The 25616-nt window shown below is 43.2% G+C and overlaps 1 protein-coding gene across 1 annotated transcript in view; it reads left to right on the forward strand.

Moving 5' to 3' along the window:
• The window catches only part of LOC140489128 (uncharacterized), a 161049-nt gene that overhangs the window by 32748 nt on the left and 102685 nt on the right, over positions 1 to 25616 (forward strand). The window contains exons 12-29 of the mRNA XM_072588362.1: positions 220 to 276; positions 3334 to 3390; positions 4719 to 4763; positions 7374 to 7430; positions 10478 to 10513; positions 10661 to 10696; positions 11545 to 11601; positions 12900 to 12935; positions 13072 to 13107; positions 13444 to 13500; positions 16477 to 16512; positions 16976 to 17032; positions 19978 to 20013; positions 20161 to 20196; positions 21045 to 21101; positions 22400 to 22435; positions 22572 to 22607; positions 22944 to 23000. Of these exons, the coding sequence (XP_072444463.1) occupies positions 220 to 276; positions 3334 to 3390; positions 4719 to 4763; positions 7374 to 7430; positions 10478 to 10513; positions 10661 to 10696; positions 11545 to 11601; positions 12900 to 12935; positions 13072 to 13107; positions 13444 to 13500; positions 16477 to 16512; positions 16976 to 17032; positions 19978 to 20013; positions 20161 to 20196; positions 21045 to 21101; positions 22400 to 22435; positions 22572 to 22607; positions 22944 to 23000 (825 nt within the window). The remainder of the gene's footprint in view (positions 1 to 219; positions 277 to 3333; positions 3391 to 4718; positions 4764 to 7373; positions 7431 to 10477; positions 10514 to 10660; positions 10697 to 11544; positions 11602 to 12899; positions 12936 to 13071; positions 13108 to 13443; positions 13501 to 16476; positions 16513 to 16975; positions 17033 to 19977; positions 20014 to 20160; positions 20197 to 21044; positions 21102 to 22399; positions 22436 to 22571; positions 22608 to 22943; positions 23001 to 25616) is intronic.

Consider the following 25616-nt stretch of genomic DNA (forward strand, 5'->3'; position numbering starts at 1 on the left):
AACACATCACCATTACAGATTTAAATATCATTAAAACAGGAGGGACAGGTTTAAATCTATTCTGATAATGGGACACAGAGGTTCTCCTGGGATTGGAGAACCAAAATACCCTTCTTTCTATTCTAGATACCTTGGAAAAAAAAGTGAGTCACTCAGAGGCTCAAGCTATCTATCCTTCTGTTTCAATCTGTCATTGTTTCTCAACCATTTCCATTTCAGATTCCCAAGAAAGCAGCGAAAGGAAAATCAAAGTGATCACTTCAGGACAAGATGATGGTTTGTAGATCTCTCTATGTGGGGCATTATTGACTGCACTAATATATGGGAACTGGGTCCATGAGGATTAACAAGCTCTTTAGTGAAATCATTCAAATACACGCGGAGCCGGGGACAAGGAGCAGAATGGAGAGCAAGCTGGTTACAAAACAGCAAACTCAGACTAGTGCTTTAAGTGACTTACTCAGAGTGGGGGAAATGTGAGAAGTAGTGTTTCTCCAGGATCCATGCTGAGATCAGAAATAGATTTTAAACCTGTTGGTGACATCAAACTGGGTATTTTGTTTGTGTTGAAGAAATGGTCATAACCTTTGTTCTTGGCTAGATTATTGAAATACATTTCAGATTATATTGTTTCACAGGCATTTATATGGACTGCTTGATTGTATTTCTGAAATGTTGATCAGGGTCACCTTCTGAGTTCACCCATGGGAAAAGCAGTGATATTTTGAACTCAGCTTCCTACTCTGTGGGATTCCAGAAGCTGTGGAGCAGATTAGGCAGGAGCTTTCCAATCTGCCCATTGTCTCAGGAGCAGCCCAGAACCATCTTCCAGAAAACGTAGTTCAAAAGCAATTCAAAATCTGTTTTCACACAAATAATCTGATTATCTCTTCCTGAGACCACAGTAACCATTCAAAGTGTGCCATCTGCTTGAACATCAAGTCTCTTCCAGACTTGCCAGAACCAATTCCCAGATACAGACTTTGTTAATAGCCAACCTCTGCCGTCTGTTTAAACACAATGCTTTTCCCAGGATCACTGTGTCTGTTGGAATGTCTTTCATCAAGAATCACCCTGCAATTTACCTGCAGGTCTGGCCTCACAAACAAACAAAACTTATTTGTTCTATTCCTAATTCCACCAGTCAATTCCAGCCCATAATTCAAAATTAATAAAAGATTTAAAAATAATGAAAAATTGGTGAGGGTTCTAACACAGGTCATTTCTATTTCAGGATGATGAGAGTGAGGGTTGAGACTTTAGGTGTAAGAATATGGATGACACAGATTCCATTATAATGCTGAATTAAAATTCCATGGAGCAACCCAGAGATCTGGGGTTTCAGACACATTAAACCATTTAACCTATTGAGACAGGTTAATAAAGGGTCTGTTCCTGTGCTGTGCTGAGAGTTGATCTGTTCTTTGTCCATTGAGCACAGACCCAGATTCATTAACCATTCCTTGTTTGACAAGTCCTTCATCCATGGGACCATTTGTAAATCTCCTCTGGACTTCCTGCAATACCAGGACACCCTTCCTTAGATACGGGGCCAAAAAAAACCGCTTTCATATTTTAAGTGTGGTTTGACCAGAGCCTTATATAGCTTCAGCAGGACACCACTGCTCTAGAATTCTAGCTGTCTTGAAATTAATGCTAACGTTGTTTTTGCTTTCTTAAATGCCAACAGAACCTGCGTGTTAACCTTTTGCGAATCCTGAACTTGGACTCCCAAGTCCCTTTGTGCTTTAGATTTCCCAATCCTTTCCCCATTTACAAAAATAATCTACGTATTCATCCTACCTAATGGCATAACCTCCTACTTTCCTACATTGTATCCCATCTGCCACTTCTTTGTCCACTCTCCTAGAGTCATTCATTTTGCAGCCTTCCCAATTCCTCAACACCACCTCCCCTCTGTCTATCTTTGGTGTCATCTGCAAACCTAGCAACAATGTCCTCAGTTCTGTCACCCATTGTTAATATATAATGTGAACATTTATGGTCCAAGCACGGACCCCCGCGGGGGTCACCAGCTGCCATCCTGAAAAAAATCCTGTGCATTCTGCCAGTCTGCCATTCCTCTATCCATGCCAATATCTTACCCCAAACACTATGGCCTCTTATATACCAGCCTGCTGTGCATCATCTGCTCAGAGGCCTTCTGGAAATCAAAGTGCAATATGTCCACTGGCTCTACTGAATCTAACATGCACATTACCTTCTCAAAGAATTGTAAACTATTTGTCAGGCATGACCTTCCCTTGACCAAACCATGCTTTCTCAGCTCTATTTTACCATGCACTTCCAAGTATTCCACAATCTCATCCTTGATAGTGGACTCTAACATCATTCCAATGTCTGAGGACAGGTTAATTGGCTTATAGTTTCCTGTCTTCTGCCTCCCTCCCTTCTTAAACAATGGGTGTTACATTTGCCATTTTCCAGTCCTCTGGGACGACCCCAACACCAGTGATTCCTGAAAGATCACCACCAGTGTATCCAACTGAAATAATCAAGGGCTACCCAAGTGCTGAGTGTAGGCGGTGTTTACAGTGAGAGGGGGTATCATTGGAAACCGTTTGGATATTGGAATGTGTGGTCCATTCCAACTGAAATCCTGTTACCTCTGTTTCAGTATCAGCGCAGAATGAAAGTGCACCTGATACTAAGAGTATTTATCCCCATCTTTCAACAACATGTCACAGTTACAGATTTAAATAGCATTGAAACAGGAGGGACAGGCTGAAACTATTCTGACAATGGGGCACAGAGGCTCTCCTGGATTGGGGAACTGAAAATCTCTTTACTCTAATCCAGATTTTGCACAAAGAGCAAGTTATTTGGAGGCTCCATAGAGTGATATTTCAATTGTAATCTGACACTGTTTCGAACAATCATTGCTGAATAGTCTATTGATGATTGTACAAATGATTCTGGGAAGCTGTTTGGATCCATTGGCCTTGGATGGAAAGCCAAAGCTCAGAGCCCAGAGTCAGTGTTTGGCTTATTGTTCCTGTATCTGAAGAGCCAGGAGGCCAGAGAGTGCGGCTTAGAGACAATCTCAGCCCAGGGCAGGAAGGGACACTCACACTTACCCTGGACACTCCGGGATTCAAACTGCAGTTTCCTGGTGAAATGAGCTGATCTCAATCCAACCCTGAGCTGGCCCTTCAAGTGATGGGAATGCGGCTCATGGTGAGCTGAGCCATTCAGTGGCTGCTGCAATGTGTGAGTGTGAGCAAAAAGCAACATGTGACGGGACACACTTTTCAATTGTGAACATTTCACACTCATTTTCCATTTGATTATCAGAACCTGTTTCCATTTTAGATTCCAAAGAAAGCAAAGAAAGGAAAATCCAAGTGATCACTTCAGGACGAGATGATGGTTTGTAGATCTCTCTGTGTGGGACATTATTGAGAGCAAGCTGTTTACAAAACAGCAAAAACAGAGTAGGGGTTCAAGTGCTTAACTCAGACTGGCGGGAATTGGTGTTCCTCAGGGATCAGTGTTGGGATCACTATTGATCACTGCTTATGGAAACAGCTTGGACTTGGGAATCAGAAATAGAATTCCAAACCTGTTGGTGACATCAAACTGAGCGCCTTAGTCAGTATTGATGAACCATCACGAGATGTTCTGTTTTGTTACCAAATTAACTTTATATTCTCCACGGGACACGGGTGTTGCAAACTGGGCCCAGTATTTATTGCCCATCCCTGTTGCCCAGTGAGAAAGTAGCGGTGAGCTGCCTTCTTAAACTGCAACTGTTGGTGCGGTTTGGGGCCGTTTACAGTGCTGTTAGGGAAGGAGTTCCAGGATTCAGAGATTTCAGAAGAAAGGGAGTGAGGTGTTAGAGTTTAGCTGGAGGAAAATTAATTACTCACATGCCTGGAAAAATCCGAGTGAAAACTGCAAGGTGGAAGATAGGAATTTGGGCTTTAAAGCAGACATTTCATTAAAACAATAACACAGCTTAATAAATTCACAAATAGCAAATAATTCAATGCAATTGATGTTCATTTTGACAGAATTAAGAAGCTGAGCAGTTGTATTAAAAATGTCCTGAGCTTTGGTCAGTCTGCAATATGTCAACCCCATCACCATGTTCCTCAACTTTCAACAATAGGTCACAGTTACAGGTTTAAATATTATTCAAACAGGAAGGACAGATTTAAACTTACAGTGATAATGGGAGAAGACACTACCTTGGGATTGGAGAACTGAAATTCTCTTCATTCTATCCCTGATCCTCCCAGAAGGAGAGTCACTCTGCAGAGACAGCAGGTATCTAACAGAGATTTCCATATCACATCGTCCCGAGTCAGGAATTAACCAGAGACCGCAGTCTGATTGGTCACGGTTTCTTCCAAATGAGGTTCGTGTTTGCTGATACTTGATACCAATCCAATCCCAGTGCAAAGCCAGACAGTCCCTCCAGATCCAGTCCAGGTTCTGGATTGAGATCCTGGATTATTTGAATACTGTGTTGATGTCTCAGGAGCAAAGTCCAAACCAAACCGGTCCCATCACCAGTTCAGGTCAGCATGGGGTTCGTGTCAGACATACAGAATTCCTCGCTCCCTGCCCCTTCCACCCCAAACCCCACCCCACCCCCGATTACTGTGAAATCAATGATATAATCAGTTCTCAAATCTTTCTCTTTCAAGTATAATCTTCAATGGACAACACTTACTCTCTTCTTTCTGTTTCAGGATCGGATGAGATTAGAAAGTGGAACAGAAACAACCACAACTCCAGTGAGTGCACAATTCTAGGATTTATTGATTCAAGCTGAGTTCCAAGCCAGTGTCAATCTATCTCCTATGCCTTTATTCCAAACTCTCTGTTCGTCCATTGAAATTTCAGGCCAAACCCAAAACTAGTGTGTGTGTTCCATACTTTAGACAAGAGTTCAGTTTGTGTGTGAGGAGCGTGAGGGGAAAAGTAAACCCAATTCTCAGGAGAAGCAATTCTAAGCTCAGTGGCTTTCCTGGGGTGGGGGAACTGAAATTCTCTTCCTCCTGTTTGAGATTCTTCAGAAAAAATGAGTCATTTGAAGGTATATACATTTCTATTTTAACCTTTCCCAATTTTTGACAATAATTGCTGAATAAATAAGAGAGCAATAAAGAAGTAGTGTTGGGTCTCTTGAAGAGCATTAAGCTGGATAAACCCCCAGGGCCTGATGGGATCTGGAGTGGTGGAGGCTGAGGGGAGAGTTGATAGAAGTCTATAAAATGTTGCGATGCATGGATAGGGTTGACTGTCAGAATCTTTTTCCCAGTGTTGAAACTTCTAATACAATGGGATGTGCATTTGAGGTGAGAGGGGAAAAGTTCAAAGGAGATGTGAGGGGAAAGTGTTTTTTCCACTAAGAGTAGTAAGCATCTGAAACACACTGCCAGGGGTGGTGGGGAGGACAGACACGATAGGAGCATTTACAGGACTTTTAGATAAGCACAAGAATATGTAAAGACTGGAGGGATATGGACTAAGGGCAAGAAGAAGGGATTATTTTAATTTGATATCATGTTTAGCACAACATCCTGGGCTGAAGAGCCCATTGCTGTGCAGTACTGTTCTGTGTTCTATGTTCTAATCTTTGATGATTCCATTAACGTCTCTGGAGATTGATTTAGATTTTTAACTTTTTGTTAATATGTAATTCTCTTGTGGGACATGGGTGTCACTGGCTGGGCTAGCATTCATTTCCTGTCCCTAGTTGCCTCTTGACAAGGTGGTGGTGAGCTGCTTTCTTGAACCAATGTAGTCCATGTGCTGTCGGAAGTCACACAATGCCATTCAGGAGGGAATTCCAGGAATTTGACCCAGTGACACTGAATGAGCAGCGATGTATTTCCGAGTCGGGACGATGAGTGGCTTGGAGGGAAACTTGCAGATGGTGGTGTTCCCAAGTATTTCCTGCCTTTGTCCTTCCAGATGGAAGTTGTTGTGGGTTTGGAAGATGCTGCTTAAGGATCTTCAGTGAATTTCTGCAGTGAACCTTGTAGATAGTATACACTGCTACTACTGAGCTGCATGGAGGGAGTAAATGCTTGCGGATGTGGTACCAATCAATCATGCTGCTTTGTCCTGCATGGCGACTGGGGAATATTCTATTAGATTCCTGACTTTTGCCTTATGGATTGTGGACAGGCTTTGGGGAGTCAGGAGGAGAGTTACTCACTGCACTCCTAGCCTCTGACCTGGACTTGAGGCCAGTGTATTTATATGGTGAGTTATGGTCAATTACATGGTCAGTTTCTGGTCAATGGTAACTTCAAGAGTTGTTGATAGTGGGGGATTCTGCATTGCATATCAAGGGGCGATGATTAGATTCTCCCTTATTGGAGAGGTCAATAGCTTGCATTTGTATGGTGAGAACATTAGTAGGCATTTGTTAGCCCAGGCCTTGCTGCATTTGAACATGGACTGCATCAGTATCTGAGGAGTCATGAATGGGACAGAGCATTCTGCAATCATTTGTGACTTTATGATGGAGAGAAGGTAATTTTTGAAGCAGCTGAACATGGTTGGGCCTAGGACAGTTCTCTGAGGAACTCCTGCAGAGATGTTCTGGAGTTGAGATGACTGATCTCCAACAACCACAACCATCTTCCTACGTGTCAAGCCTGACTCCAAATAGATGAGAGTTTGCCCCCGATACCCATTGATTCCAGTTTTGCTTGGGCTCCTTGATGCCACACTCACTCAAATGCGTCCTTGATGTTAAGGGCTGTCACTATCACCTCACCTCTGGAATTCAGCTCTTGTTCCATATTTGAGCAAAGGGTATAATGAGGTCAGGAGCTGAGTGGTCCTGACAGAACCCAAAGTGGGCATCACTGAGCAGGTTATTGCTGAGCTTGTGCTGCTTGATAGCACTGTTGATGACACCTTCCATCACTGATGATTGAGAATAGACTGATGGGGTGGTAATTGGCCTGGATTTCTCCTGCTCTTTTAGGTCAGGACATACCTGGCGATACATAGGTCTTGGATGGAAAACCAAAGATCAGAGCACGGAGCCAGTGCTTGGCTCACTGTTCCTGTATCTGAAGAACCAGGAGGCCAGAGAGTGCGGCTTAGGGACATTCTTAGCCCCGGGCAGGAAGTGAGACTCACACTACTCTGGAGACTCCAGGATTCAACCTGCAGTTTCCTGGTGAAATGAGCCAACCCCAATCCAACCCTGAGCTGGCCCTACGAATGATGGGAATGCAGCTGATGGTGAGCTGAGCCATTCAGTGGCTGCTGCAGGGTGTGAGTGTGAGCAAAAAGCAACATGTGACAGGGACACACTTTTCAATTGTGAACATTTCACACTCATTTTCCATTTGATCATCAAAAACCTGTTTCCATTTCAGATTCTAAAGAAAGTGGTGAAAGGAAAATCAAAGTGATCGCTTCAGGACGGGATGATGGTTTGTAGATCTCTCTGTGTGGGACATTATTGACTGCACTAATATATGGGAGCTGGGTCCATGAGGATTAACAAGCTCTTTACTGAAATGATTCAAATACACGTGGAGGCAGGGGACAAGGAGCAGGATGGAGAACAAGCTGGTTACAAAACAGCAAATAGAAAGTCCTGGAGAAACTCAGCAGGTTTGACAACAGTTATGGACAGAGAAATAGAATTGACGGAAATGGAGTTCTAGAGAACAGTCAGACTGGACTCAATGCTTTAACTCTGTTTCTCTCTCCACAGATACTGCCAGACCTGCTGTTTCTCTAATTTATTTTGGTTTTTATATGACATTTGTATTCAATTTCCTTCACAAAAAGCAGGGGCACTGTGTTGTCTTTTGTAATTACTTGCAATACTGGCACACCAACATTTTTTGATTTTTCCATGCAGATGCTCAGATCCTTCTGCAAATCCTCACCATTTACATAATGTGATTCTTTCATTTTTTTCTGCCAAAATGGACAATTTCAGGTTTTCCCAACTATACTCCATTTGCCAAGTCATTGCAAACTGATTAGCCTCCCTTTTTCCTGTTCTTCCTTTGTTATGTGCACTTCACAATTTCCTTTCCAATCCATTTTTAACTCATCAGTGAATTTCATCACCATCTCATCCCTCCCTCCAACCAAGTCCTTTCTATAAATTGCGATAAGATGAGGTCCCAGCACTGATCTCTATGGCACACCTCTCATCATTACATCATACCAACCAGAAATGATCCACCTACGATGACCCTATATGTTCTGTTCATTAGCCAACAACCTATCCATCCCAGTATGCTGCCTCCTATGTAGGATCATAGAATCACTCTAGTGCAGAAAGAGGTCCATCCGGTCTGCTCAAACTGTCCAAAGGACATCCCAAATTAGCCTTGTATCTGGAGTTCTATGGCATGGATGTAATCCCTTTGGCCCAAACTGGTCCATGCTGATCAAAATGTCCCTCCATGTTAGCCCCATTTCCCTGCACTTGGCCCATATCCTTCTGAGGTAAAAACAATGACTGCAGATGCTGAAAAGCAAATACTGGATTAGTGGTGCTGGAAGAGCACAGCAGTTCAGGCAGCATCCAACGAGCAGTGAAATCGACGTTTCGGGCAAAAGCCCTCCATGCATTTGTCCAAATGCCTTTTAAATGTTGTTAATTGTACCTGCCTCAACTACTTCTGCTGGCAACTCATTCTACGTGCATACCACCATCTGTGTGAAAAAGCAGCCCCTTTTATTCTTTCCCCTCTAACCTTAAACCCATGCCCTCCAGTCCGCAATTCCCCAACCCTGAGAAAAAGACTAAGTGCATTCACCCTATCCATGCCTCTCATGAACTTATACACTTCTATATGGTCCCACCTCAGTCTCCTATGCTCTAAAGAAAAAAGTCCTAGCTTTTCCAACCTCTCACTATAACTCAGACCATTGAGTCCAGGCAACACCCTTGTAAATTTCTTCTGCACTCTTTCCAGTTTCATAATATCCTTCCTATAACAAGGTGACTAAAACTGAAGGTATAACTTCAATACTATATAACTGTATCACTGCAATATAACTTCCCAACCTCTATACTTGGTGCACTGACTGATGATGGCCCATTTGTCAAAAGACTTCTTCACTGCCCTGTTTACCTGGGACTCCACTTTCAGAGAATGGTGTACCTCAATTCCAAGGTCCCTCTGTTCCACTACACTCCTTAAGGTCCTACCATTCACCATGAAACTTCGACCTTGATTGGCCTTTGAAAAATACAAGACTTCACACTTATCGATATTAAACTCCATTTGCCATTTCTCAGCCCACTTCCCCAGCTGATCAAGGTTCTGATAATCTTCCTCACTGTCTACGATGCTGCCTATTTTAGCGTCATCAGCAAACTTACTAATCATGCCTTGTACATTCTCATCCTAATCAATGATATAGATTACAAACAGTAATGGGCCCAGCACCGACCGCTGAGACTCTCCATTAGTCACAGGCCTCCAGTCCGACAACCATCTTTCCATTATTACACTCCACTTCCTAACATCAAGCCAATTTTATATCCAATTTTCCAGGTTTTCCTGGATTCCATGTGATCTAGCCTCCAGAGCAGTCTACCATGTGGAATCTTATCAAAGGCCTTACTGAAATCCAAGTAGACTACATCTACCACCCTGCCCTCATCAACCTTCTTGGTCACTTCATCAAATAACTCTGACAAGCTCTAATTGTCCTATCCTACACATCTTTGCACTGTGGGAGGGAATTGGAGTACCTAAGGAAGTCCATGCAGACAGTGGGGGGACGGCACAAACTCCATATAGTCGCCCCAGGGTGGAATGGAACCCAGGTTCCTAGCGCTCTGAGACAGCAGTGCTGATCACTGAGCCACAATGCTGCCCTCGTTATAAACGTATACTTTCCACAATGACCTTTGATGCTGCATCTTATCACCTGCCTCTAGAATCCCAGTGACAGCACATCCATCACCTCCCCATTATCCACAGTGCATACTACTGCCTCAATACATTTCAATTAATTTGTTATCATTACTTCCCTGTCTCAAGACTTTGTTGGCTCTCTCAAAAGCATTTAAGGGATGATTATTTCAATAGACAAAAATATGCATGGCAAAGGGGAAAGGGCAGGGGCAGGACTCAAAGCCATGCTGGTGTGCAGACACAATGGACTACATATCCTCCATGTACACAGTAACACTGCTGGCATTATTCTGACCTTCCCAAGTGTCCTGATTCACGTCCGAACAAATAATTTCAATAACATCCCTCTGACAGATGTTAAGATACTGTTCTCTAAGTTTCTTCTTTTAGTCTCCATTAATTTTGGAATAAAGTAGTTAAGATCATTGAGTAATGGTCTGATATTCAGCTTAAACTCATATCCAGAACTGTGCCATGCCCAAGTGCAGAGTGTGGGAGGTGTTTGCAATGGGAGGATGATGAGTGAAAACCATTCAGATATTGGAACATGTAGTCCAGAGACTGAAATCTTGTTCCCTCTGTTTCAGACTCAGCGGAGAATGAGACCGTCCCTGATACTGAAGGTATTTATCCCCATCTTTCAACAACACATCACAGTTACAGATTTAAATGTCATTAAAACAGGTGGGACAGGTTAAATCTATTCTGATATTGGGACACAGGCGCTCTCCTGGGATTGGGGAACTGAAAATCTCTTCTTTCTGTTCCAGATTCTGCACAACGAACAAGTCACTCAGAGGCTCAAGGTGTCAATATTTGTATTTTAATCTGTCTCTATTTCTAACAGTCGCTGCTGCATAATCTATTAATTATTGTACTAATGATTCTGGGAAGTTGTTTGGATCCATTGACCTTGGATGGGAAGTCAAAGTTCAGAGTCTAGACTCACTTTTGCCTAGTTGATTTTAATCTTACTGCGAATCCTTTTGCAAGGATGCCTACCTTGAAGAAGTTCCCCTCCGCTTGCTACAAGAATCTCAGTGAGTCTCCCTCTCACTGCAACCCCCAGGTCATCTCCTCTGCTCTAAAGCTCTTCAACCATGTCCTGAAACAAACTCGACCTATCACCTCCATCCCCACCTCCATCCACCTATTGTACTCTTGGCTACCTTCTCCCCAGCCCCACCCCACTTCCATTTATCTCTCCACCCCAGATGAAGGGCTTTTGCCCGAAATGTCAATTTTCCTGCTCCTCGGATGCTGCCTGACCTGCTGTGCTTTTCCAGCACTACTCTAATCTAGCCAAAGTTCAGAGCCTAGAGTCAGAGCATGGCTCACTGTCATTGTACCTGAAGAGCCAGGAGGCCAGAGAGTACAACTTCAGTACAATGTCAGCTCCGGGCAGGAAGTGAGAGTTTCCCTCACCTTGGAGACTCCAGGATTCAACCCATAGTTTCCTGGTGAAATGAGCTGACCCCAATCCAAACCTGAGCTGAATCTTCGAGCACTGGGAATGCAGCTAATGGTGAGCTGAGCCATTCAGTGGCTGCTGCAATATGTGAGTGTGAGCACAAAGCAATGTGTGACAGGGACACACTTTTCAATTGTGAACATTTCACGCTCACTTTCAATCAAACTCCCGTTTCCATTTCAGATTCCAAAGAAAGTAATGAAAGGAAAATCAAAGTGATCGTTTCAGGACGAGATGATGGTTTGTAGATCTCTGTGTGTGGGGCATTATTAACTGCGTTAATATATGGGAGCTGGGTCCATGAGGATTAACAAGCTCTTTATTGAAATGATTCAAATACATGTGGAGCCAGGAGACAAGGAGCAGGATGGAGAGCAAGCTGGTTACAAAACAGCAAACAGAGTAGGGGTTAAAGTGAGGTACTCAGACTGCAGGGAAATGTGGGAAGTGATGTTCCTTAGGGATCAGTGCTGGGATCACTGTTGGTCACTATTTACAGAAACAGCTTGAACTGGGGAATCAGAAATACAATTTCAGAGTTTGTTGGTGATGCCAAACTGCGGGTCTCAGTCGGTATTGATGAATCAATACTAGCCTTTTGATTTGTTATCAGATTAACATTATATTCTATCATGGAAACCCATTCAGGACTGAGATGATGAAGAATTTATTTACTCATAGACTTGTAAACCTGTGGAATTCTCAACCACAGAAAGCTGTTGAGGCAAGTTCTTAGGATATATTTAAGAGTGAGCTCGATATGGCCCTTGCAGCTGGAGAGATCTAGGGGTATGGAGAGAAAGCAAGATTGGGATACACCGAAACTGCATGATCATAGTGAACGGTGGTGCAGGTTTTAACAGCCAAATGACCTACTCCTGCTCCCACATTCCATGTTTCTATGTCTCTAATCAGAGCTACTTCAGTTTAGGAAACCTGGTAAGCACGGATTAGTTTGGCCGAACAGGCTGTTTCTGTTCGGTATGTGACTCTATCCAGAGAAATAGAAGCATTGGAGAGCACACAGTGTCCATTCCCCAGGGTAATCCTGGAAATGGGAGGTTAGAACAATCAGCATAGACTGAACAGGTTCAGGATTATTTCACTGGGAGACAGATGATTGAGGATGAGTCTCTGACACAGGCCATTACAATGAAAACTCATGTTTGACCGGGTTCACAGAGAGAAACTCCTTCCCGTTCAGTGGGAGCCCAGATCTTGGGTATAACTGTTCGACAATTGCAGAAGAATCCAGTGGGGAATGGAGGGTGCTGACAGTAATGGAAGGGAATGTGAAGACTGTGAGGTAAAGAGATATGGGAGGATGCTCTTGTTGAGGATAAACACCAGCACACAGCAGTTCATTGTTTCCATGTTCTCAATGCTCTGTCATTCTGCTTCAACTCACACCAGGAACTGTCCCCTGTCCAAGTGCTGAGTGTGGGGGGAGGGTTTACAGTGGGAGGGAGATCATTGAAAACCATTTGGATATTGGTTCATGTGGTCTTGAAACTGAAATCCTGTTCCCTCTCTTTCAGACTCAGCGGAGAATGAGAGTGCGCCTGATACTAAAGGTATTTATCCCCATCTTTCAACAACATGTCACCGTTACAGATTTAAATTTCATTAAAACAGGAGGGACAGGTTTAAACCTATTCTGATTACGGGACACAGAGGCTCTCCTGTGAAATTCTCTTCTTTCTGTTCTAGATTCTGCACAAAGAGCGAGTCACTCGGAGGCTCAAGGTATCAATATTTCTATTTTAATCTGTCCATGTTTCTAACAATCATTGCTGAGTAATCTATTGATAACTGTACTAATGGTTGGGAATCTGTTTGGATCCATTGGCCTTGGATTGAAGGTCAAAGCTCAGAGCCCAGAGTCAGTGCTCAGCTCACTGTTCCTGTATCTGAAGATCCAGGAGGCCACAGAGTATGGCTCGTGGTGAGCTGAGTCATTCAGTGGCTGCTGCAATGTATTAGTGTGAGCAAAAATCAACGTGTGACAGGGACACACTTTTCAATTGTGAACATTTCACACTCATTTTCCATTTGATCATCAAAAATCCGTTTCCATTTCAGATTCTAAAGAAAGCAAAGAAAGGAAAATCAAAGTGATCACTTCAGGACGAGATGATGGTTTGTAGATCTCTGTGTGGGGCATTATTGACTGTGCTGGTATATGGGAGCTGGGTCCATGAGGATTAACAAGCTTTGTATTGACATGTTTCAAATACACGTGGAGGCAGGGGACAAGGAGCAGGATGGAGAGCAAGCTGGTTATAAAACAGCAAACACAGTGTAGGGGTTGAAGCAGTTACTCAGACTGGGGGGAATGTGGGAAGTGGTGTTCCTCAGTGATCAGTGCTGGGATCACCGTTGGTCACTGTTTACAGAAACAACTTGACTCAGGAATCAGAAACAAAATTACAAATCCTGTATGTGACATCAAAACTGGTGTTTTGGCAGTATTGAGGAGATGATCATGAACTTTGTTCTTGGACAGATTACTTAAATACCTTTCAAATTGCATTGCTTCACAGGCATCTATTTGGGCTGCATGGTTGATTTTCTGAAAGTTTGGTCAGGGTCACATTCAGAGTTCACCTGGGGAAAAGGAGCAAATTTCCCACTCAGCTTCCTAATCTGTGGATTCGGGATATTGGTTGACAAGATTATGCAGGAATATTTCCAATCTACATGCTGTCTCAACAGCAGCCCAGAACTATCTCCCAGAAAACATCATTCAAAAATAACTGGAAAAGCTCAGTAGGTCTGGCAGTGTCTGTGAAGCAAAATCAGAGTTAACGTTTCAGGTCTGGTGACCCCTTCTCAGAACAGATGTTTTGTTCTGAAACAATTATAGTTGTACTTTCACACTGATTGACTGATCATCTCTTCCCGAGACCTCAGTTATCATTCAAAATGTGCCATCTGCTTGAACATCGCGTCTCTTTCGGACTTGCCAGAATCAATTCCCAGATACTGACCCTGTTAATAGCCAGCCTCTTCTGTCTGTTTAAACACAATGCTATTCCGAGGATCACTGTGTCTGTTGGAATGCCTTTAATCAAGAATCATCCTGCAATTAACCTCCAGGTCTGGCCTCACAAACAAACAAGGCTTGTTTGTTCTGTTCCTTTCTTTCTCCCATAGGCTGTTCCAAATCCCATCAATCAATTCCAGTCCATAATTCAAAATTGATAAAAGGATAAAATTAATGAAAAGTTGGTGAGGGTCCAAACACAGCTCATTGCTATTTCAGGATAATGAGAGTGAGAGTGAGGGTGAGACTTCAGTTGTAAGAACATGGATGACACAGATTCCTTTGAAACTCTGAATCGAAATTGTGAGGAGGAACATGGAAATCTAGGGTTCCAGACACATTAATCCAATGAACCTAGTGAGACAAGTTAAAAAAGGGCCGTTCCTGTGCTGTGCTGAGAGTTGTTTTGTTCTTTTTCCATCAAGCACAGAGCCAGATTCCTCAACCGTTCCTCATATGAGAAGCCCTTCATCCATGGGACCATTGTTGTAAATCTCTTCTGGACTCCCTCCTTTACCAGCACATCCTTCCTTAAATACAGGGCCCAAAACAGCTCACAATATTTTAAATGTGGTCTGACCACAGCCTAAAACAGCCTCAGAAATAAATCTCTGCTGTTCTATTCTAGCTGTCTTTAATTGAATGCTGACAGTACATTTACCTTCCTAACTGCCAACTGAACCGGCATGTTAACCTTAGGAGAATTCTGAACTCGGACACCCAACTTCCTTTGTGCTTCGGATTTCCAAACCCTTTCCCCATTTAGAAAATAGTCTACACCTCTATTCTTCCAATCAAAGAGAATAACCTCATGCTCCCCCACATTGTATTCCATCTGCCAATCTTTTGCCCACTCTCCTAGCCTGTCCAAGTCCATCTGCAGTGTCCCCAGTTCCTGAATACTACCTGTCCCTCCACCTATCTTGGTGTGATCTGAAAACATAGCAACATTGCCCTCAGTTCCTTTGTCCGGAGCGTTAATGTATAACAGAGAAACATAGGAACATAGAAGATAGGAGCAGGAGAAGGCCTTTCAGCCCTTCAAGCCTGCTCTGTCATTCATCACGACTATGGCTGATCGTCCAACTCAATAGCCTAATCCTGCTTTCTCCCATGAACTTTGATCCCATTTGCCCCAAGTCATATATTTAGCTGTTTCTTGAATGCATTCAATATTTTGGCATCAATTACTTCCTGTGGTAATGTATGAATAGTTGTGGTCCCAACACCGATCCCTGCGGAACTCCAGTAGTCATTGGCTGCTGTCCTGAAAAAGACCTCTTTGTCCCTGCTGTCTGCCTTCTGCCAGTCAGCCAATCCTCTATCCATGCCAGTATCTTGCCCCTAACAACACAGGCTTTTATCTTATTTAGCAGCGTCCTGTGCAGTACCTAGTTAAAGGCCTTCTGGAAATCAAAATACATCACGTCCACTGACTCTCCTTTTTTCTAACTTGCTCATTATCTCCTCAAAGATTTTTAACACATATACCAGTCATCACCTCCCCTTGATGAAGCCATGCTGACACAGCCCAATTTTATCATGCAGTTCCAGATGCTTTGCAAACTAATCCTTAATAATGGAGCGAAAAACCTTACCAATGGTCATTAGATTAACCAGCCTATAGTTTGTCATCTTCTGCCTCTCTTGCTTCTAAAACAGCGAGGTTACATTTGCCATTTTCCAATCCTCTGGACTCTCCCTGACTCCAGTGATCCCTGAAAAATCACCAACAATGTAACTGATTGAAACAATTGGGAGCTGTTCCCTGCCCAAGTGCTGAGTGGGTGGGGAGAGGGTTTACAGTGGGAGAGAAATCATTGAAAACTATTTGGATATCAGAACGTGTGCTCTGGAAACTGAAGTCCTGTTCTCTCTGTTTCAAACTCAGCGGAGAATGAGAGTGCACCTGATACTGAAGGTATTTATCCCCAACTTTCAACAACATGTCACAGTTACAGATTTAAGTAGCTTTGAAACAGGAGGGACAGGTTTAAACTATTCTGACAATGGGACACAGAGGCTCTCCTGGGATTGGGGAACTGAAAATCTGTTATTTTCTATTCCAGATTCTGCACAAAGAACAAGTCACTCAGAGGCTCGAGGTATTGATATTTCTGTGTTAATCTGTCCCTATTTCAAACAATCACTGCTGAATAATCTATTAATGATTGTACTAATGATTCTGGGCAGCTGTTTGGATCCATTGGCTTTGGATGGAAAGCCAAAGCTCAGAGCCCGGAGTCAGTACTTGGCTCACTGTTCCTGTATCTGAAGAGCAAGGAGGTTAGAGAGTGCGGCTTCCTGGTAGAAAGTGAGGCTCTCCCTCATCCTGGAGACTCCAGGATTCAACCTGCAGTTTCCTGGTGAAATGAGCCAACCCCAATCCAACCCTGAGCTGGCCCTACGAATGATGGGAATGCAGCTGATGGTGAGCTGAGCCATTCAGTGGCTGCTGCAGGGTGTGAGTGTGAGCAAAAAGCAACGTGTGACAGGGACACACTTTACAATTGTGAACATTTCACACTCATTTTCCATTTGATCATCAAAAACCTGTTTCCATTTCAGATTCTAAAGAAAGCGGTGAAAGGAAAATCAAAGTGATCGCTTCAGGACGGGATGATGGTTTGTAGATCTCTCTGTGTGGGACATTATTGACTGCACTAATATATGGGAGCTGGGTCCATGAGGATTAACAAGCTCTTTACTGAAATGATTCAAATACACGTGGAGGCAGGGGACAAGGAGCAGGATGGAGAACAAGCTGGTTACAAAACAGCAAATAGAAAGTCCTGGAGAAACTCAGCAGGTCTGACAACAGTTATGGACAGAGAAATAGAATTGACGGAAATGGAGTTCTAGAGAACAGTCAGACTGGACTCAATGCTTTAACTCTGTTTCTCTCTCCACAGATACTGCCAGACCTGCTGTTTCTCTAATTTATTTTGGTTTTTATATGACATTTGTATTCAATTTCCTTCACAAAAAGCAGGGGCACTGTGTTGTCTTTTGTAATTACTTGCAATACTGGCACACCAACATTTTTTGATTTTTCCATGCAGATGCTCAGATCCTTCTGCAAATCCTCACCATTTACATAATGTGATTCTTTCATTTTTTTCTGCCAAAATGGACAATTTCAGGTTTTCCCAACTATACTCCATTTGCCAAGTCATTGCAAACTGATTAGCCTCCCTTTTTCCTGTTCTTCCTTTGTTATGTGCACTTCACAATTTCCTTTCCAATCCATTTTTAACTCATCAGTGAATTTCATCACCATCTCATCCCTCCCTCCAACCAAGTCCTTTCTATAAATTGCGATAAGATGAGGTCCCAGCACTGATCTCTGGCACACCTCTCATCATTACATCATACCAACCAGAAATGATCCACCTACGATGACCCTATATGTTCTGTTCATTAGCCAACAACCTATCCATCCCAGTATGCTGCCTCCTATGTAGGATCATAGAATCACTCTAGTGCAGAAACAGGTCATTAGGTCCACCCGGTCTGCTCAAACTGTCCAAAGGGCATCCCAAATTAGCCTTGTATCTAGAGTTCTATGGCATGGATGTAATCCCTTTGGCCCAAACTGGTCCATGCTGATCAAAATGTCCATCCATGTTAGCCCAATTTCCCTGCACTTGGCCCATATCCTTCTAATCCTTTCCTATCCATGCATTTGTCCAAATGCCTTTTAAATGTTGTTAATTGTACCTGCCTCAACTACTTCTGCTGGCAACTCATTCTACGTGCATACTACCATCTGTGTGAAAAAGCAGCCCCTTTTATTCTTTCCCCTCTAACCTTAAACACATGCCCTCCAGTCTGCAATTCCCCAACCCTGAGAAAAAGACTAAGTGCATTCACCCTATCCATGCCTCTCATGAACTTATACACTTCTATATGGTCCCACCTCAGTCTCCTATGCTTTAAAGAAAAACGTCCTAGCTTTTCCAACCTCTCATTATAACTTAGACCATTGAGTCCAGGCAACACCCTTGTAAATTTCTTCTGCACTCTTTCCAGTTTAATAATATCCTTCCTATAACAAGGTGACTAAAACTGAAGGTATAACTTCAATACTGTATAACTGTATAACTGCAATATAACTTCCCAACCTCTATACTCGGTGCACTGACTGATGACAGCCCATTTGTCAAAAGACTTCTTCACTGCCCTGTTTACCTGGGACTCCACTTTCAGAGAATGGTGTACCTCAATTCCAAGGTCCCTCTGTTCCACTACACTCCTTAAGGCCCTACCATTCACCATGAAACTTCGACCTTGATTGGCCTTTGCAAAATACAAGACCTCACACTTATCGATATTAAACTCCATTTGCCATTTCTCAGCCCACTTCCCCAGCTGATCAAGGTTCTGATAATCTTCCTCACTGTCCATGATGCTGCCTATTTTAGCGTCATCAGCAAACTTACTAATCATGTCTTGTACATTCTCATCCTAATCAATGATATAGATTACAAACAGTAATGGGCCCAGCACCGACCGCTGAGACTCTCCATTAGTCACAGGCCTCCAGTCCGACAACCATCTTTCCATTATTACACTCCACTTCCTACCATCAAGCCAATTTTATATCCAATTTTCCAGGTTTTCCTGGATTCCATGTGATCTAGCCTCCAGAGCAGCCTACCATGTGGAACCTTATCAAAGGCCTTACTGAAATACATGTAGACTACATCTACCACCCTGCCCTCATCAACCTTCTTGGTCACTTCATCAAATAACTCTGACAAGCTCTAATTGTCCTATCCTACACATCTTTGCACTGTGGGAGGGAATTGGAGTACCTAAGGAAGCCCATGCAGACAGTGGGGGGACGGCACAAACTCTATATAGTCGCCCCAGGGTGGAATGGAACCCGGGTTCCTGGTGCTCTGAGACAGCAGTGCTGATCACTGAGCCACAATGCTGCCCTCGTTATAAACGTATACTTTCCACAATGACCTTTGATGCTGCATCTTATCACCTGCCTCTAGAATCCCAGTGACAGCACATCCATCACCTCCCCATTATCCACAGTGCATACTACTGCCTCAATACATTTCAATTAATTTGTTATCATTACTTCCCTGTCTCAAGACTTTGTTGGCTCTCTCAAAAGCATTTAAGGGATGATTATTTCAATAGACAAAAATATGCATGGCAAAGGGGAAAGGGCAGGGGCAGGACTCAAAGCCATGCTGGTGTGCAGGCACAATGGACTACATATCCTCCATGTACACAGTAACACTGCTGGCATTATTCTGACCTTCCCAAGTGTCCTGATTCACGTCCGAACAAATAATTTCAATAACATCCCTCTGACAGATGTTAAGATACTGTTCTCTAAGTTTCTTCTTTTAGTCTCCATTAATTTTGGAATAAAGTAGTTAAGATCATTGAGTAATGGTCTGATATTCAGCTTAAACTCATATCCAGAACTGTGCCATGCCCAAGTGCAGAGTGTGGGAGGTGTTTGCAATGGGAGGATGATGAGTGAAAACCATTCAGATATTGGAACATGTAGTCCAGAGACTGAAATCTTGTTCCCTCTGTTTCAGACTCAGCGGAGAATGAGACCGTCCCTGATACTGAAGGTATTTATCCCCATCTTTCAACAACACATCACAGTTACAGATTTAAATGTCATTAAAACAGGTGGGACAGGTTAAATCTATTCTGATATTGGGACACAGGCGCTCTCCTGGGATTGGGGAACTGAAAATCTCTTCTTTCTGTTCCAGATTCTGCACAACGAACAAGTCACTCAGAGGCTCAAGGTGTCAATATTTGTATTTTAATCTGTCTCTATTTCTAACAGTCACTGCTGCATAATCTATTAATTATTGTACTAATGATTCTGGGAAGTTGTTTGGATCCATTGGCCTTGGATGGGAAGTCAAAGTTCAGAGTCTAGACTCACTTTTGCCTAGTTGATTTTAATCTTACTGCGAATCCTTTTGCAAGGATGCCTACCTTGAAGAAGTTCCCCTCCGCTTGCTACAAGAATCTCAGTGAGTCTCCCTCTCACTGCAACCCCCAGGTCATCTCCTCTGCTCTGAAGCTCTTCAACCATGTCCTGAAACAAACTCGACCTATCACCTCCATCCCCACCTCCATCCACCTATTGTACTCTTGGCTACCTTCTCCCCAGCCCCACCCCACTTCCATTTATCTCTCCACCCCAGATGAAGGGCTTTTGCCCGAAATGTCAATTTTCCTGCTCCTCGGATGCTGCCTGACCTGCTGTGCTTTTCCAGCACTACTCTAATCTAGCCAAAGTTCAGAGCCTAGAGTCAGAGCATGGCTCACTGTCATTGTACCTGAAGAGCCAGGAGGCCAGAGAGTACAACTTCAGTACAATGTCAGCTCTGGGCAGGAAGTGAGAGTTTCCCTCACCTTGGAGACTCCAGGATTCAACCCATAGTTTCCTGGTGAAATGAGCTGACCCCAATCCAAACCTGAGCTGAATCTTCGAGCACTGGGAATGCAGCTAATGGTGAGCTGAGCCATTCAGTGGCTGCTGCAATATGTGAGTGTGAGCACAAAGCAATGTGTGACAGGGACACACTTTTCAATTGTGAACATTTCACGCTCACTTTCAATCAAACTCCCGTTTCCATTTCAGATTCCAAAGAAAGTAATGAAAGGAAAATCAAAGTGATCGTTTCAGGACGAGATGATGGTTTGTAGATCTCTGTGTGTGGGGCATTATTAACTGCGTTAATATATGGGAGCTGGGTCCATGAGGATTAACAAGCTCTTTATTGAAATGATTCAAATACATGTGGAGCCAGGAGACAAGGAGCAGGATGGAGAGCAAGCTTGTTACAAAACAGCAAACAGAGTAGGGGTTAAAGTGAGGTACTCAGACTGCAGGGAAATGTGGGAAGTGATGTTCCTTAGGGATCAGTGCTGGGATCACTGTTGGTCACTATTTACAGAAACAGCTTGAACTGGGGAATCAGAAATACAATTTCAGAGTTTGTTGGTGATGCCAAACTGCGGGTCTCAGTCGGTATTGATGAATCAATACTAGCCTTTTGATTTGTTATCAGATTAACATTATATTCTATCATGGAAACCCATTCAGGACTGAGATGATGAAGAATTTATTTACTCATAGACTTGTAAACCTGTGGAATTCTCAACCACAGAAAGCTGTTGAGGCAAGTTCTTAGGATATATTTAAGAGTGAGCTCGATATGGCCCTTGCAGCTGGAGAGATCTAGGGGTATGGAGAGAAAGCAAGATTGGGATACACCGAAACTGCATTATCATAGTGAACGGTGGTGCAGGTTTTAACAGCCAAATGACCTACTCCTGCTCCCACATTCCATGTTTCTATGTCTCTAATCAGAGCTACTTCAGTTTAGGAAACCTGGTAAGCACGGATTAGTTTGGCCGAACAGGCTGTTTCTGTTCGGTATGTGACTCTATCCAGAGAAATAGAAGCATTGGAGAGCACACAGTGTCCATTCCCCAGGGTAATCCTGGAAATGGGAGGTTAGAACAATCAGCATAGACTGAACAGGTTCAGGATTATTTCACTGGGAGACAGATGATTGAGGATGAGTCTCTGACACAGGCCATTACAATGAAAACTCATGTTTGACCGGGTTCACAGAGAGAAACTCCTTCCCGTTCAGTGGGAGCCCAGATCTTGGGTATAACTGTTCGACAATTGCAGAAGAATCCAGTGGGGAATGGAGGGTGCTGACAGTAATGGAAGGGAATGTGAAGACTGTGAGGTAAAGAGATATGGGAGGATGCTCTTGTTGAGGATAAACACCAGCACACAGCAGTTCATTGTTTCCATGTTCTCAATGCTCTGTCATTCTGCTTCAACTCACACCAGGAACTGTCCCCTGTCCAAGTGCTGAGTGTGGGGGGAGGGTTTACAGTGGGAGGGAGATCATTGAAAACCATTTGGATATTGGTTCATGTGGTCTTGAAACTGAAATCCTGTTCCCTCTCTTTCAGACTCAGCGGAGAATGAGAGTGCGCCTGATACTAAAGGTATTTATCCCCATCTTTCAACAACATGTCACCGTTACAGATTTAAATTTCATTAAAACAGGAGGGACAGGTTTAAACCTATTCTGATTACGGGACACAGAGGCTCTCCTGTGAAATTCTCTTCTTTCTGTTCTAGATTCTGCACAAAGAGCGAGTCACTCGGAGGCTCAAGGTATCAATATTTCTATTTTAATCTGTCCATGTTTCTAACAATCATTGCTGAGTAATCTATTGATAACTGTACTAATGGTTGGGAATCTGTTTGGATCCATTGGCCTTGGATTGAAGGTCAAAGCTCAGAGCCCAGAGTCAGTGCTCAGCTCACTGTTCCTGTATCTGAAGATCCAGGAGGCCACAGAGTATGGCTCGTGGTGAGCTGAGTCATTCAGTGGCTGCTGCAATGTATTAGTGTGAGCAAAAATCAACGTGTGACAGGGACACACTTTTCAATTGTGAACATTTCACACTCATTTTCCATTTGATCATCAAAAATCCGTTTCCATTTCAGATTCTAAAGAAAGCAAAGAAAGGAAAATCAAAGTGATCACTTCAGGACGAGATGATGGTTTGTAGATCTCTGTGTGGGGCATTATTGACTGTGCTGGTATATGGGAGCTGGGTCCATGAGGATTAACAAGCTTTGTATTGACATGTTTCAAATACACGTGGAGGCAGGGGACAAGGAGCAGGATGGAGAGCAAGCTGGTTATAAAACAGCAAACACAGTGTAGGGGTTGAAGCAGTTACTCAGACTGGGGGGAATGTGGGAAGTGGTGTTCCTCAGTGATCAGTGCTGGGATCACCGTTGGTCACTGTTTACAGAAACAACTTGACTCAGGAATCAGAAACAAAATTACAAATCCTGTATGTGACATCAAAACTGGTGTTTTGGCAGTATTGAGGAGATGATCATGAACTTTGTTCTTGGACAGATTACTTAAATACCTTTCAAATTGCATTGCTTCACAGGCATCTATTTGGGCTGCATGGTTGATTTTCTGAAAGTTTGGTCAGGGTCACATTCAGAGTTCACCTGGGGAAAAGGAGCAAATTTCCCACTCAGCTTCCTAATCTGTGGATTCGGGATATTGGTTGACAAGATTATGCAGGAATATTTCCAATCTACATGCTGTCTCAACAGCAGCCCAGAACTATCTCCCAGAAAACATCATTCAAAAATAACTGGAAAAGCTCAGTAGGTCTGGCAGTGTCTGTGAAGCAAAATCAGAGTTAACGTTTCAGGTCTGGTGACCCCTTCTCAGAACAGATGTTTTGTTCTGAAACAATTATAGTTGTACTTTCACACTGATTGACTGATCATCTCTTCCCGAGACCTCAGTTATCATTCAAAATGTGCCATCTGCTTGAACATCGCGTCTCTTTCGGACTTGCCAGAATCAATTCCCAGATACTGACCCTGTTAATAGCCAGCCTCTTCTGTCTGTTTAAACACAATGCTATTCCGAGGATCACTGTGTCTGTTGGAATGCCTTTAATCAAGAATCATCCTGCAATTAACCTCCAGGTCTGGCCTCACAAACAAACAAGGCTTGTTTGTTCTGTTCCTTTCTTTCTCCCATAGGCTGTTCCAAATCCCATCAATCAATTCCAGTCCATAATTCAAAATTGATAAAAGGATAAAATTAATGAAAAGTTGGTGAGGGTCCAAACACAGCTCATTGCTATTTCAGGATAATGAGAGTGAGAGTGAGGGTGAGACTTCAGTTGTAAGAACATGGATGACACAGATTCCTTTGAAACTCTGAATCGAAATTGTGAGGAGGAACATGGAAATCTAGGGTTCCAGACACATTAATCCAATGAACCTAGTGAGACAAGTTAAAAAAGGGCCGTTCCTGTGCTGTGCTGAGAGTTGTTTTGTTCTTTTTCCATCAAGCACAGAGCCAGATTCCTCAACCGTTCCTCATATGAGAAGCCCTTCATCCATGGGACCATTGTTGTAAATCTCTTCTGGACTCCCTCCTTTACCAGCACATCCTTCCTTAAATACAGGGCCCAAAACAGCTCACAATATTTTAAATGTGGTCTGACCACAGCCTAAAACAGCCTCAGAAATAAATCTCTGCTGTTCTATTCTAGCTGTCTTTAATTGAATGCTGACAGTACATTTACCTTCCTAACTGCCAACTGAACCGGCATGTTAACCTTAGGAGAATTCTGAACTCGGACACCCAACTTCCTTTGTGCTTCGGATTTCCAAACCCTTTCCCCATTTAGAAAATAGTCTACACCTCTATTCTTCCAATCAAAGAGAATAACCTCATGCTCCCCCACATTGTATTCCATCTGCCAATCTTTTGCCCACTCTCCTAGCCTGTCCAAGTCCATCTGCAGTGTCCCCAGTTCCTGAATACTACCTGTCCCTCCACCTATCTTGGTGTGATCTGAAAACATAGCAACATTGCCCTCAGTTCCTTTGTCCGGAGCGTTAATGTATAACAGAGAAACATAGGAACATAGAAGATAGGAGCAGGAGAAGGCCTTTCAGCCCTTCAAGCCTGCTCTGTCATTCATCACGACTATGGCTGATCGTCCAACTCAATAGCCTAATCCTGCTTTCTCCCATGAACTTTGATCCCATTTGCCCCAAGTCATATATTTAGCTGTTTCTTGAATGCATTCAATATTTTGGCATCAATTACTTCCTGTGGTAATGTATGAATAGTTGTGGTCCCAACACCGATCCCTGCGGAACTCCAGTAGTCATTGGCTGCTGTCCTGAAAAAGACCTCTTTGTCCCTGCTGTCTGCCTTCTGCCAGTCAGCCAATCCTCTATCCATGCCAGTATCTTGCCCCTAACAACACAGGCTTTTATCTTATTTAGCAGCGTCCTGTGCAGTACCTAGTTAAAGGCCTTCTGGAAATCAAAATACATCACGTCCACTGACTCTCCTTTTTTCTAACTTGCTCATTATCTCCTCAAAGATTTTTAACACATATACCAGTCATCACCTCCCCTTGATGAAGCCATGCTGACACAGCCCAATTTTATCATGCAGTTCCAGATGCTTTGCAAACTAATCCTTAATAATGGAGCGAAAAACCTTACCAATGGTCATTAGATTAACCAGCCTATAGTTTGTCATCTTCTGCCTCTCTTGCTTCTAAAACAGCGAGGTTACATTTGCCATTTTCCAATCCTCTGGACTCTCCCTGACTC

This window comes from Chiloscyllium punctatum, chromosome 18 (genome assembly GCF_047496795.1).
Source record: "Chiloscyllium punctatum isolate Juve2018m chromosome 18, sChiPun1.3, whole genome shotgun sequence".
NCBI lineage: Eukaryota > Metazoa > Chordata > Chondrichthyes > Orectolobiformes > Hemiscylliidae > Chiloscyllium > Chiloscyllium punctatum.